At 42.7% G+C, this 14,118-nt stretch overlaps 1 protein-coding gene across 3 annotated transcripts in view; it reads left to right on the forward strand.

Annotated features, from left to right (window-relative positions):
- The first annotated feature begins 4,832 nt into the window (after window positions 1-4,832).
- Window positions 4,833-14,118, forward strand: part of MYH11 (myosin heavy chain 11) — a 61,725-nt gene continuing 52,439 nt past the window's right edge. For all 3 annotated transcript variants that reach the window (XM_074918951.1, XM_074918952.1, XM_074918953.1), the window contains exons 1-2: window positions 4,833-4,896; window positions 11,282-11,640. In XM_074918951.1, coding sequence (XP_074775052.1) covers window positions 11,299-11,640 — 342 coding nt within the window. In that variant the 5' untranslated portion in view covers window positions 4,833-4,896; window positions 11,282-11,298. The remainder of the gene's footprint in view (window positions 4,897-11,281; window positions 11,641-14,118) is intronic.

A 14,118-nucleotide genomic window follows, 5' to 3' on the forward strand; every position in this document is an offset into this window, starting at 1 on the left:
CTCAGTCAAATCCACCTTTAAGTCTTTCGTAGCTTTGCATTGATTAGAATCGACCATTGGGTCAAGCAAGCAAATTTATCTCTGTATGCCCCCACTGTTTGCCCGGTGCCAACACCACCGTCAGGGTCCACTGCTTGGCTGGGGAGCCATCTGTGTCAAAACTACCACCACAGGATTCTGCCTCCGTACTAGGGTCTTTCCTGCCACATCAATGCAAATATTCACAATCACTAACCTCTCTCAACTTATCTGTCTAAAAATACTAGTACAAAAATGGTCTGCTAAGCTGTTATTTGCAAATTACCTTCATTTTGGAATGAGCTCAAAGTGCCTTTACGGAAAGCTGCAAAAAATGAACTTTCGAGCAATGTGGATACGATTGCTCTGGCCACAGAAATCCCTGAATTTTTAACTTCAGTATTTCAGAGGTTAAACACTAGGCCCCCGTTTCTCCATAAACCAGTGGGTCGAATTGTTACGTATATTTGGAATCTGAATTGCCTTTTAAAGGGCAAGGAAAAAGGTTCTGGGAAACACAGAATCTCTAACCTATGCTACGAACATCTTCCGGTGTGACCTGCATCTGCTTTCTCCTCACCATAGATCATACAGCAGCTGCCCAGGTGCCATGGAGCTCCCTGGGAAAAGGGCTTTTAATGGTAGAAATTAAATACAATTTTTGTTCCGGTTGAAGAAGGCAAAGGAGTGTTTGGTACTTGCCCTTTCCCAGGCACACAACTCAGCAGGCTCATGGTCTCCGCAGCCATGAAAGCAGAGTTGGTTACAAGGGTGTCCTTCCCTGAGCTTTGAGGTAAGGGTGTATATCTGAAATCAGAGAAGAAATCCATTTAAGACAGAGGAAATCTCAGGACTATTTTCTTTGGGGATTGCAGCTTCAGCCCTTCGTCAGGATCCTGCACTGGGACAGCGGGTGGAAGCTGGCCCATTTGTTCTTGGTGCCACATGCATTTCATCAAATTCTCTACTACCTTACAGTACAGATTTGGGGTTTGGGAACAATCCCATTGTACAAGCAAATTAAAATCTAATTAAAGTGTATTTCCAGTGATATTTATTTGTACAACACAGCTTTGAAATATGTCTATGAAAATATACTGGTCTAATCACATTATTAATGGTCTAGCATTTATCCTGACAGTACATGAAATATGAGAGCATCTTTCAAGATGCAGACATGTAGTGAGTCCTATGAATGTCAGGCTGCCTTACTTGTTAACAGATGAAGAGGAATTGCAAAGCCTGTACAATACTGCACTTCGCAAAAAATAATTCCTTAAAAGTTTAAGCTAAGGGAGGCCGGTATTTAGGTGAAAATAGTTCACAATCCTGGAGTCACAGGTTCAGGTTTTAGATGAAATTGCCACCTAGGTAAGCATGCACAAAATTTTTTAAACTCAATTTAAAAAGCCTCATCTAGCTTAATTAAAGACAGTGATGTCTTGCATTAACTGCCCTTATTCTTTCTGCTGATATCAGAAAATGAAAAAAAATATATATATAAGCATGTAGAAGTTTGGGGGGTTTAATGAGCAAAATGCATTTCTGAATTCTATTGGAGATAGAACACTGTAACTGAGACTATTATGGAGGGAATTATGTTAAAAGAGGCTGTTCTTTGTCTAAGCATGATATCACAAGTGAAGGTGACAAGGAGCCAGTGAAGTTTGGTGTGGATATCAGATCTGGAAAGCCCTTTGGAAGAACTTAACCCGCAAGTTTAAAAAAAAAAAAAAAAAAAAGAAAATATTCTTTAAAACCAAATTTTTGCTCTCCCCTAGAATCAGAGGAAACTATGTTTACAGACTCCACAGCATCAGTGCTGTTTCAGAGGTATTAGTTTCTGTCATGCACAGGGGAAATTTTTTTCTAAGCTTTATCAACACGCTCCAGGGAGTCGGTTACGCTTTCCTTCCTGAGTACCCTTTGTATCAAGCAGAATCTCGGTGTCAGTTGATCAGTTTTCCGGAGAAGTTATTATCATTAGGTGATTATGTTTAGGAAAAGAAACCCCAAAATATTTGTTCACACTTGCAAAGACACCCTTTCAATAGCAGTTCGTGTTCAACTGATTCAGAATTGACTTGTATGCTTCACATACTTCACTTGACCTGCAGCCAGCAATAAGCACAAAGCTCGGCCTTAAGCAGCTGGTGACTATTTTACCTCGTCAGACCACTCCCGTGATTAATTGTTCTAGTTTGGATGCAAACTGTCCCTCCGTATGCTTGTCAGTTCCTATTAGATGCCAGCGTAGAGAAACGTGGTTGGTAAACATAGGTAAAAACTTTTTTAAACAAAAAAAATTGCTTACCTGACACGTTTTATTTAACAAACTAACATCACCATCCATGCTTTTCTTTTTTCCTCCATTGTGTTTAGGTTACACAGGTGGTAACGCAGCTGGAAGTTCATTTCTTTCCTTCTTGAGTCCTCTTCCCCCCACCCCCCCAAGTACAACATTTACAGTGCAAATTCATCAAGGACATATTGTAAGGACAGGCTGCTCAATATTTTTTTCTAGAAAAGTAACTAAATAAACAAATCAGCAGCGGGGGGTGTTAAATAAAGCTTATTTTTTGTCACAAAGGCATAGTCCACTGGGAATCAACAGCTTTCATTCTGAGGCAGCTTTGGTTTAAAAAAATACCACAACATACAGGAAAGTCCAACTAGGCTATTATATTAGTATATTCTTACATTAACTTCTAAGTGAAGGTAGGAAGCCACGCTTACACTTATCAGTTCCTGCCCCCCCACGGCTCCAGAGCGCCGCAACTGTTGCAGTCCCAGCAGTAATACTTTTTAGACCTTCCAGCTCTCTTTAATGTCAGGTCATATATCACCCTCCACCACTGCCTCTGTTAAACACACTGCTCAGGCAGCAAGCCTGCATGTGCACAGGCAGCAGTTTGCAAACCAGCCGGAATAATTTCCACTCCTTTTTAAGCTACTATGAAAATGTGCCTGTTTCTGTGAAACAACTGCACGGGTTTAAAAGCAACTTCTTAGGACAACTTTGATGCATGTTATAATGATCAGACTTTTCAGAGGATCCCCTTGCAGTTCATGATTTTATGTTAATTATAGTCCTATTTAAAAGCTAAGTTTGCAACCAAGAAACTGAAAAAAAAAAAAAATAGAGTGAGCTACACTGCGAGGAACTTTCTGCTAACAAGGGCAAGTTTCTTGGATTTATGTCCTGGCGATCATTTCCCCTGGCTTTGCTCCAACACAGTCACACGTGCAAAGTCTGATATGACACTTTTGGGCCCTGGGAAGGCTTTGCACAGTTGCGCAGCAGCCCCACACCTCAGCAGACAGACCCCCCCATCTGGAAGGACAGGCTGCAATCGCTGGGACCATGCGACTGTGTTGGCAAAGGTGGTCTTCTCCAGCTAAGGCCTGAACATGAGTCCATACCTGGTATTTCTGACATGTTGCAGGAGAGAAACCCCTAATGCTCTTCCCCTCCCTCCTGTTTACCCAAATTTTTTCACTGCTAGCTAGAGCTACAAGGGTCTACAGGTCCGTCACAGCTGCAAGTGCTGGTACTTTGACCAAGTGACAGCAGAGGTTTTCAGCCCAGCCTCCCCTCAGGTATTTTTTTAGGATGCTGAGATGAGTATAAGCCTCATCCATCTTTCCCAGGAGCCTTTATTTTCCAGAGAAGACAGAGCTGTTGATGTCGAGAGATTATTTAACCCAGGACTGTGCTCCGATCCTTTGGGTATACACCATATTTAGTCTGTTGCTGAGAGGGGGTTGTTTCGGTATTTTGTATTTGGCATGTTGATGGGAATTCCTAGAGGATCCTAGCTTTCCCTTTTTGGGATGTCTCCATCCACAGGTCTCACTGCACAAGGCTGTTGGATACTAACAGGGGAAGGAGGGGGGACAGCTGAGGACTGAGGGGTGTGAGGAAGGTTTGACGAGGACCAGATGACTCCCTAACCCCTGCAGGCCTGGCTCCCAGTGCCCTGCCCTCCTCTCCCCCCCAGCACACAGTGCTTGCTGCCTCTTCTTTCCACTGCATCCCGGGGACTGTTCCCCCTCAGTTATTTATCACTTATCTTCTTCCTTTTAAGGACAGAGGGAGGTATTTCTTATATATGAAAAAGTATTTACAGTCCTTTCTCAGGAACTGAGCTGCACACCAGATCACAAGAGAAACTTCAGCAAATGCATTGGGAAGGTGGGAAACAACCCTCTTGTTCCCCAGGGGCAAAGGAGGCTTAAACTAGCCCCAAGCTCTTAATGTCACATAAAGACTCTGAGACCCAGAGCAACCTCCACCCACACATCCCGGCTGTGTTACGAATAACCCTCCTCTCCCAAGCAAGCCCTGAACTCAGGGACTTGACTTAGCTCCAAGTAAACGCACTGATGGTGGGTGGGAAACCTCATGGGCCATGCAGGACCGCCACCACCTGCCCTTTAGTCCTTCTAGGCAGCGGGACGCCAGGGGCGAGGCTGCTGCCAAGGCAGGAAGGAGTTAAAGGTCCATTTGCCTGGCCGAACAGTTTCACCCTAGGACAAAGCAAAACCTCCAAACTTGTGAGCTAGGGGCACCCCTTTCACACCTTTCCAAAAGCCAGAACCATCCTGCTTCCCTAAGGAGCGGCTCGGGGCAGGGGCAGCAGCCCCGGGTTAGGCCCTGCGGGGAATGAGGTCCTTGGCTCAGGCTGTCTTTTTGAACCCAGGTACCGAGAGGATTTTCCAGCAGGACGTGGTTTCCAGGGCCCCTCCCCACTGACAAGATTCTCCTCCTCTATATAGGGAGGCTGCAAAGGCAGCGAGGACTCGGACTGTCCCAGCTGGTGGCTGTGCAGGTTCCCGACTCTCCAATTCACCCTCTGCTCCCCTCCTCAGACGCCTGTAAGTACCGCGGGGGCCGGAGATCCCACTGGGGCCGGGCTGGGGGCTCACCACGCTGTGGGATGGAGCAATCTGGCAAGCCGTTATGCTCCTTTGCAAACACATGCAGTGAATCAACCTGCTGATAGCATACGAGTTCGGAATGGGAACACACCTATCGGACACGCTCAAATGGTTTATTGTGATTTGGGTATTACTGGTTGGGTTCTGTTTAAAATGCATTAGAGACCATGCACGTTTGAAAGCATGCACAGATGTTCTAGCCTGTTCCTTAGCCACTTCTGAGTGCTGTCGCCAAATGAAGCCGCAGAGGCGCTGGCCGCAGAGCACAGTTGCTCCCCAGGCCAGCGGCGAGGAGCCCGCAAGGTGCTGTGCTCTGCGGTGGTGGCAGGTACCCGCGCCAGGGAACAGCACACCTGCGTCAGTAACGCAGGCAGCCTCAGCTCCTGGTCTCCTTTCAATATTTCTACTTTTTCAGTCCTAGTAAAGACACTGAGTGCACTTCCCATGCTGTTTAAAGAAACTATAACCAAATACAATAATTAGTTTGTCAGTTACTTGTTCTTCAAACAGGAAGAATGCTTCAAAATTAGGAGAAATTGAAACGTTTTTACAAAAATGCCTTAGCATTACATATGTATATTTTTAACATGCTGAGAATGAAGTTTTGTCTGATAATTCACTGAATGACTCTAATTTGAGTAATTTCAAATGAGACACGCCTGTTTTTTAAACGGAAAATAAAGCAAACTTTTAACTTTGATAAAATGTTATGCATAAATTAAGACGACAGTAGATGGCAGTATAGAAAGCAGCTTCGCTGTCATCCCAAAAGTTCGCTGGCTTCTTTCACACACACATATATGTATGCGTGCATGCACACCTATATAAATGTTGCTATGTGTGAGAGGTGTATGTGTGTGCATAATCAAGAAGCAACATGAGGTATTTTAAATATAAGGGAAATCAGAAGGTTTGTCGTTATTATCTAATACATATGTCTCAGTAAAACCTCTTCTAAAATACACTTGTTTTAAAACAAGCCCATTCCTCTTTCACTCAAAGCTTTGCCCTGACAGGCAGCTTGCAGCAAGTCTCTCTGGACAGACTGACTTGCTGAACTTCCCAAGTTTACAGTTCCCTCAAGCCACTAACACAGGGGCTAAACCAGTGAACCCCTGAGAGCAAAGCGCTTAATTAAGTAGTCACTTTAGTTTAGTACATGATACTCCTCTGGCTGTATTCACTTAGATGTAAACAATGATTTTTATTATCTCATTTTCAATTGACACACTAGTCCCTAAAAGGTATTTGTTTTGAATTTGTTATCATTACATTTTTGTGGAACAGCTAGTATTGAAAAGAACATCGCCATATATGGTAGCATGCATAGATGTATGCAGAGGATCCCGACTCTTTATAATTCACTGAGACTTATTAGTTGCAAATCTGCTGACTTTTAAGTATGTTAATTTTAGAAGCCAAGAGCTAGAGATAGCTTTCCAACTTGTGCGAAATTCAGTTAAAATATGAATTATCTATAACTTCTAATGAATATGCAGAATCTACCTAATAGAATGACATTGGGGGGTATATTTTCCATGTAAAGGGAATCTATCCCCACATGATGCAACTCAAGTCTTTTTTCCTTTTTTTCCCCAATTTTTACAGTTTATAACACAGGGAATAACCTGGGCTAATTTCTTTGTAGTGTTAACAGAGCTATCAAGTGTTTAATCAGAGTTAAGCAGTAACTTCCATTAACAGAGGTGAGAAAACCTGATAGGAGACGAAGGCACTTACAGACAATTTGATTAAAGTACATGGAGAATGCATTAAAAAACCCCAACAACAACAAAGAAAAATAAACAGTTCCGTAAAATTACTGCAAATGTTTTCTTAAAATACAGACTTTCCCTCTTCCATGGTTGAACAACCATAAACTAGTACGGATGATACCTCCATGTTCAGATGAAAACGTCCATGATGAGAGTAAGCATTTGAGGGGTGGTCCCTGCGACCCGTGGGGAGAGGTGAAAGGCCAGGAGGAGTTGGCAGCAGTGCTCATGACAAAGCTAACAGTGATGGGGAACAAGTTCTCAAATAAAGATCACAAGATTAGGATTCACCCCCTGATTTTCTTTTATTTAACCAGTGCTCAGTTGGGTAATTCAGTCAAGTACTGGAAAAGTAAAAGGTAAGCAACCTGGAAAGAACATAGCCAAGAACTACTGTAGCCCCAAAAATGCAGTCTGAGTCAAGCGGCAGGTTACTGCTACACTCTTCCATCTCTCTTAGGAGATCAGGACTTGGTTTCTGAAAATAATTCCCATACTTGGTTATATGTTCTTCTAATAATTATTCCCTGTACGGCTGTGATAAGCTTTTATACTGATATGCATATCCTGCAGAGGATGTCCTTTATCTTCTCATTAGGAGAAAAGCAGTCCCTCTAAGCTCTGACCCAGGAGGCAATTCTGCTTGGCCAATAACCTTTTAATTAAAGTACACTTCCTGGAGATATTTATACTTTGTCCTTGGAATAATACACTCAAGATAAACCGATTGTAAAGACAGCATTCAACTTCTGTCACTGATCTGATAAGGGAAAAGACAGGGATGATCAGCTGGATATACCTGCAGTGAGACAGCAGGAGGAACAGAATGTAAACTGGGATTATGCATGCCCAATATACCTGCACACCTGAGGTTTAGACAAGTTTAACCAGTGGATCCATTTCAGTGTAATTTGGCACATTTCTAAGGCAAGAAACTTCCTATCAGTAGTATTTTTGTGACTGTTTTTCCTCCCTTCCTCAGGATAGGTCACCTCTGAGTATAAAAGTATTTACTCTTGTATGTGATTTGGGCTAGCATATGCCTAAAAGAGTGGATGAGAACCTCTTACCACCTCTTGCACAGCTAAGATATTGGTGTCCATTTCTCTCAGTCAGCCCTATGGATGGAACCCTGGAACTGGCTAAAGGGTAAATTTTGCCTTCTCAGGAAGGTTCTCAATAGTCAGTAATGAATCTTTCCCCCATTTTCCCAGTATCAATCATATGCTGGACCAGTGTAGTTCAGTCTTGGTCAGAGGTGGACCAGAAGGTTTACTGCCAACTATGAATCAGAAAGTTTCAGCAGCTCATTAGTTCAGTGCACAGCACCTCACTAGGACAGATCTAGTTGAGTTCGTGGAGCTCATCTGCTACCACTTCCATTCAGAAACCCACCTTTATTAATAATATGCATTAATTAATATTCATTAATCGACCAAACTATTAATATTCATTAACTCGCCCTTCATAACTACGTTTCCTTTTTTACTACTGTGGTACTCATCTGCTACTCAAACTTTATCCTCAGATTCATAAGCATCAGTCATGAAAAGTTCTTTTTACACAAACCCATGTTTTCTCACTGTGTTTCTGAGGGGTTACAAGATCCAGCTCAGACTGTCTATTCCCTATTTCTTGTAGGGAGTCTATTCTTGCCATGTTTAAAACTAGTCAAACATAGTGCTTAGATTCAGGGGATAAAACCCTGTAATTCCAAGCTCTGCAGTTCATGCCACCTCTTATACATTTCACCTCATTTCACTTTCAAAAAGACTGAATTTAACAAGGGGTGGAAAGTTTTACATGCAGGAAGAAGTAGGAGAATATAGTCAGATACAGACAGACCAGCTCTCTGTTTCATGCTGTAATCTGTGGAAGATCTTTTTGACTTCACGTGTAACAAGGAAAGGAACTTTCCCTTAATCCTTGGGCAAAAAAACAGTAAAGAACTTTTGGGTCATCCCACTAGGGACATGTTGTAGCTGGCCACCAGTTTTATCTTCGGCTGGGTTTTTGAGGTGGATGGTCAGGATGTTTCAGCAGTTTGATTTCCACCATCGTTGTTTGTGGGCAGCCCCAAAGTAGCAGGATTTGACTCTGTGAAACTCAGCTCTGCAGTTCAGTCTAGTTGTTGATGTTTCTGATGGCAACACCAAATTCATATTGATTTGAACATGCTGGCTCTTGGCACTTAGCCACAGGCAGCACAATCCAACCTTTCTGATGCTGCAGGACAAGCATACAGCTCTCTCTTCTGGGCCTAGGATGGACTGAAATCCTCCCCCTCCATTGCTGCAGCGGTTCCTCCGGTGCTGCTGGGGCAGTGGGGCAGAGAACACGCCTCATCCATTGCTACTGCAGCAGGAGGAGGGAGGCCGGGCAGGCTCCTGCTGCTCCCCAAGCCCCGTGCCCCGAGAGCCGCAGCCCGGCGATGGGGCAGCGGCGTCCCTCCGTCCCTCTCCAGCCGGCTTCACCCTGCGGCCGCCAGCTGGAAAGCTTAGCTGGAGAGAATACCATCTCCATTATTGGAACTGTGCGGCTCTACCAGCCCTCTTGGCAACAAGGGAACATTTTCTGCCTTAATCCACACATAGGTCAAATAGTTTCCTCTTGCAGCTCTCTTCCAAGAATCCCCTGGGAGTGAGCGAAGAGCCACATCCTACAGAGCTCCCTCGCAGAGACTCGACGGTGGGGAACACCACGCACAGGCGAGAGGCAATGCTCAGATCCAAGCTGTTAGGGTCTCCATCCCATCCACCACGCCACCACGCCGTTACATGTGCATGGATGACCCGAGTGAATTTTCCTTTTAGGGATTTCCAGGCAAGGCTGGTGGCTCTAGAATGAGCACATTTAGAGGAAAGCTGTTCTCTTATTTAGAGGAGAGAATTGTTGAGGGAGTTTAAGGAGCTGGAGTATCTAATTTCCACTGAATTTCAGTGGGATATCATCTAACCCTCTTAGGCGCCTACAAAATCCTAGTTTTGTTTTTAAGCTTTATGTCACCTTCTGCATGATCCATGCTGCTTTCTCAGACCCCTCACACGGTCTGGCCTTGCAAAAAAACATTAATCTGTGGGAAGGCTTCAGGGACAAATATTTGGAAACCAATCCCTGATACTCCCAGAGCACAGGGTGTCCATTTGGCTACATACCACAGAGCTTGGTCTTTACAAATATCATTCTGCTTATGAGTTGATTGCTGACATCTTTAGCAGTCAGTTCTCCAGGCTCCCTCAAGATTCATGTTTGTTTGAATGCTGTAAATATTAAACTGATTCTCAATAAGGAAATGAAACAGCCTCTGTCTCCTAGAGATGTTTTTCTTGGGCGCACACTCTTCCCTGCTCCCCAGTGTTGCTCCTCCCCAGCTCCCCTCTCTGCTCCACTGCATGGCAGGTTTCCTGATTAGCACCACTTTTTTCCTGCCCTGTAGCAAACCACAAGGAGTCGTCTGTTTATTGCTTTCCTCATTTAGAGCTGTGTGTCCCATAGGACAGAACACTTAAACTCCAGCGTTACCAGTACAGATCCTGCAGCTACATCCTAGCTTCCCAAGGCCAGAGCAGGAAAGAAGCTGCCTCCTCCCTCTCAAACACGGTGCAAAGCAGCCAAAGCCCTCCCATTGCTCTCACCTAGAGAGCAGACACAGCTAGCTGCTTTATCCAAGTGCGACTGCAAGATGCTGTTTTATCCACGTGCAACTGCATGACACAGATGCATCATCCTTCCAATTTGAGCATCGTGGTTCAGCCTATCTAATAGCTGATGCCATTTCCAGGCTTGTTCTATTTCTTCTCTCTCATGTGGTGGACATTTACCCTTCATAAATGATCAGCTCCCACTGTCTGAACCATGGGAAGGGGATAACTCTAAATCACTTCTCCTTCATCCCTAGTATTGAAACCAATTTTTTTCCCCGTTTTTTTCTTTTGACCTTTTCTTAACCTTACTCTTCTCCAAATTATATGGTATTAGAGTGATTGGAAATAGTCCTCTGCAAGAAAAGTTCATTTCTGCCCTTTCTAGAGCACACCCTGGGAACTGTTCTTCTACTAATTATTTCATTATTGCGCTAGAATTTCAGTATGCACTCAACAGTATTTGGGTGATAAGAAATTCTATATGTATCTGAATTCAATTAACTTTGTGATGGGCAATAAATGAGGCTGCAGGAAGCTGTTCCACTGGTAGTCTTGATACAGTCCTGACAGTCTCATTGCACAGACATTAGTTATCCCTTACTTTTCTCTCCGATCTTCAGTACAACATAAAGTAGTAAGTCCAGGTGTCGTCATTTGTTTCAGTGCCATGAAGCTTTTGACTTAGGTGATTTCAGACACAGTAACAAGGGAATGGGAATCCAAACACAGATACTCCAAGGTATGTAAGATGGTACACAAAAGTATCTGCACGGAAATGTGAGATATGTGGCAGGACCTGTAATGCTTTGGATTTACTGCATGGCAGATGTGACAAATGTATTTTGCCTGAAATGTCTCCACATTTGCCTCCCTTTAAAGCAAAATATTTTGCTTGCTTAACAGGTGTCTACTGAATCAAAATGGCTCAAAAATCTCTCAGTGATGATGAGAAATTCCTCTTTGTGGACAAAAACTTCATTAACAACCCACTTGCCCAGGCTGACTGGTCAGCAAAGAGACTGGTTTGGATTCCATCAGAGAAACATGGATTTGAAGCAGCAAGTATCAAGGAAGAGAAAGGGGATGAGGTGACAGTTGAACTGGCAGAAAATGGAAAGAAAGTGACACTGAGCAAGGATGACATCCAGAAGATGAACCCTCCAAAGTTCTCCAAAGTGGAGGACATGGCAGAGCTGACTTGCCTCAACGAAGCTTCAGTGCTGCACAATCTAAGGGAGAGATACTTCTCAGGTTTAATTTATGTAAGTAGAATCAAACATGCATATGGCATTTCCCATTGCGTGCTACCACGTCCCGTCACCAACGAGTGGATTCCACCCACTGCCAAGGGGTGTAACATGTTACACATGCATGTAACACTGCTATGCAAGTACTAACCCCCCAGTACTGTCGTCCTAAACAACAAATGTATTTACTTTATTCCCCATGACTCTCCTGCTTCTTTAATAATTGCTTCTTTACTTAACTGAATTAAAACACATGAAGGTTTCTTCCCCAAAACTTGCTAATCCTTAAGGGATATCGTTGGTTTGAAAAGTACTTTCTAATAGCTGAACACCACCTCAGTCCTGCTGGTTAAAAAAAATAATAATCAATAGGGATTTTTTCAATGTCAACCTGAACAAGTTTCCAGTAAGCTGCCAAAAGAACATATGTAAGTGCCAAATCCTGCAGTCTTTTCTCAGGCAAAACTCCCACTGAAAGGCAGCTGACAAGTTCTGGTTTGGTGGGTGCTTGAGGAAAACCTTATGTTTGAATAAATGAATAAACCCACTGGCATTCAAGTGAGAGTACTCATATGCACCACCGTGTTACTCAAAGTCATGCACCCACCAAAACTCTTGTTGGTCAGTTTACAGTTCAGACAAGCCTGGGTACATTATAATCTTTCCTACGTTCATGTGAATTAGGGCCAAGAGTATTCTGTTTTCCAGTCCACACAAGTATATTAACACAAGCATATTTTGACATTAATAACTGCATCAACAGTTAGCAAACCGCACAGTACGAAAGCACAGACAGTTTTCATGGAACTTAGCTGTTCTCTTTGATTTTATAAGGAAGATCCCTATGCTGTGCTGCAGAAAAGTAATCTACAGTTTCAATCTGTGAAAATTTTACTTGCAGGACAGACCACTGATGAGGGAAAGAAAGTACAGAGCTTAAGTAACAAGGTCTTAGAAGCAGAAGTAGACCTCTCATTATTAATATGATGAATTCTAAATTGGAAAGTAGGAAATGAAGCAGAAAATAAGATAGGTATATATAGGACAACAAAAGAACTAGTTAGTTGTTATGCATAACTTCAAAGAGCTAAACGCAAGATCTTTCCTTCAGGAATGTACTAAAACCTTCATCATCAAGATTCCTGAAAGCAGCTAGACTTTTCGTATTTTCATATTTGAGTTTACTGAATTTCAAGTCTGCAGGTGAACATATGGAATTATGTGCTATTACGTCAGAACACGCAGCATTAATTACTAAAATAGAATTTTTCTGAAAATGTTCTGTATTGTTGCAAGATCTAAAAAGAATTAGTGGAAGAAGAGTGGGATAAAATATGTGGGGTTTATTTCTTTTTCTTGTTGTTCTCAGCAGCACTCTGCTTAGATGTTCCAGGATTTCCACTCTGTTTACTTTGTGGATTTTTTGTGGAAGTTCTACTTTCTACAGGAAGAGGAAATTAATTTCCAAAAGTGGATAATGCAATCAGAAATCAAAGAATTTTTAACAGAGACAAAAATGGCAGTGTATCTGAAATAAAATTTTCTTTTTCGGGAGACTAGACTTTAAGATGGTGGTAAATTAGCAGTTATAAAGAAATTATTTGTACTTGTATTTCAACAAGTTATTAGTATTTTCAGTAACTAAAACTTGTTTAAAAGTCTTACGCAGTGCTGCCCTACTAGATACTGTCATACCTCTTAAAAAAAATATAGGGGCCATCTAAACAGAATGAGTCTCATCCACTTGCAAAAATAACAGTAAACAACCATCTCCTGGTTGATCAAATATCTGTCCCTTGCATTTATACTAAATATTATTAAACAAAAAGATTCATTGCAGAAATTCACGAAGTGACTGTACACTGGCCTTTTCCTTCATCACAGATAATTAAGAAAGAAGGGCAAGAAGCGTGTTGCCACTAACTCACGTTTCACATTGCTCAGAGCAAACAGAATATGCCTTGTCCACACACAGATTAGACCAAAAATGATTATATAAACATCCGTAAGATAGCAATGCAACTTAAGTGGATTTGAGAGTGGAATCAAGTTTCTTGTGCCTGGATTTACCGGCGCTACTAATTCAGTCTTTGCCTAACAGTGCAAAATGCTTTCTTAAATACAGAAAGCTATAGATGCATACTGGAACCAGAGGTGGGATTCTTCTGCCCAGATCTAGGCATTTACACTGTAAATGTGTGTATTTGTGCTAGTCACTCTTAAATACCCACCAGCAGTGGCTGTCCAAGGGATACACAAGCTCAGCACTCCTATGGACGCTATCCTTGAGATACTCAAATAATGTTCTGCCTCCGGACCCTATAGGGAGAGACATGGCTGGGGGTCCCCCTCTCTGGATAGACTGTGCCTCAAGGAGAATGATTTAAGGCACAGAAACTTTAACTCCCCCCACCCCTTTCAATCGCATGCTTAGCCAGCTGGCTTGCTTACCTTCAAAACATCACATATATTAATCTGGTTTCCCCAAATCCT

This window comes from Athene noctua, chromosome 15, assembly GCF_965140245.1.
Source record: "Athene noctua chromosome 15, bAthNoc1.hap1.1, whole genome shotgun sequence".
Classification (NCBI taxonomy): domain Eukaryota; kingdom Metazoa; phylum Chordata; class Aves; order Strigiformes; family Strigidae; genus Athene; species Athene noctua.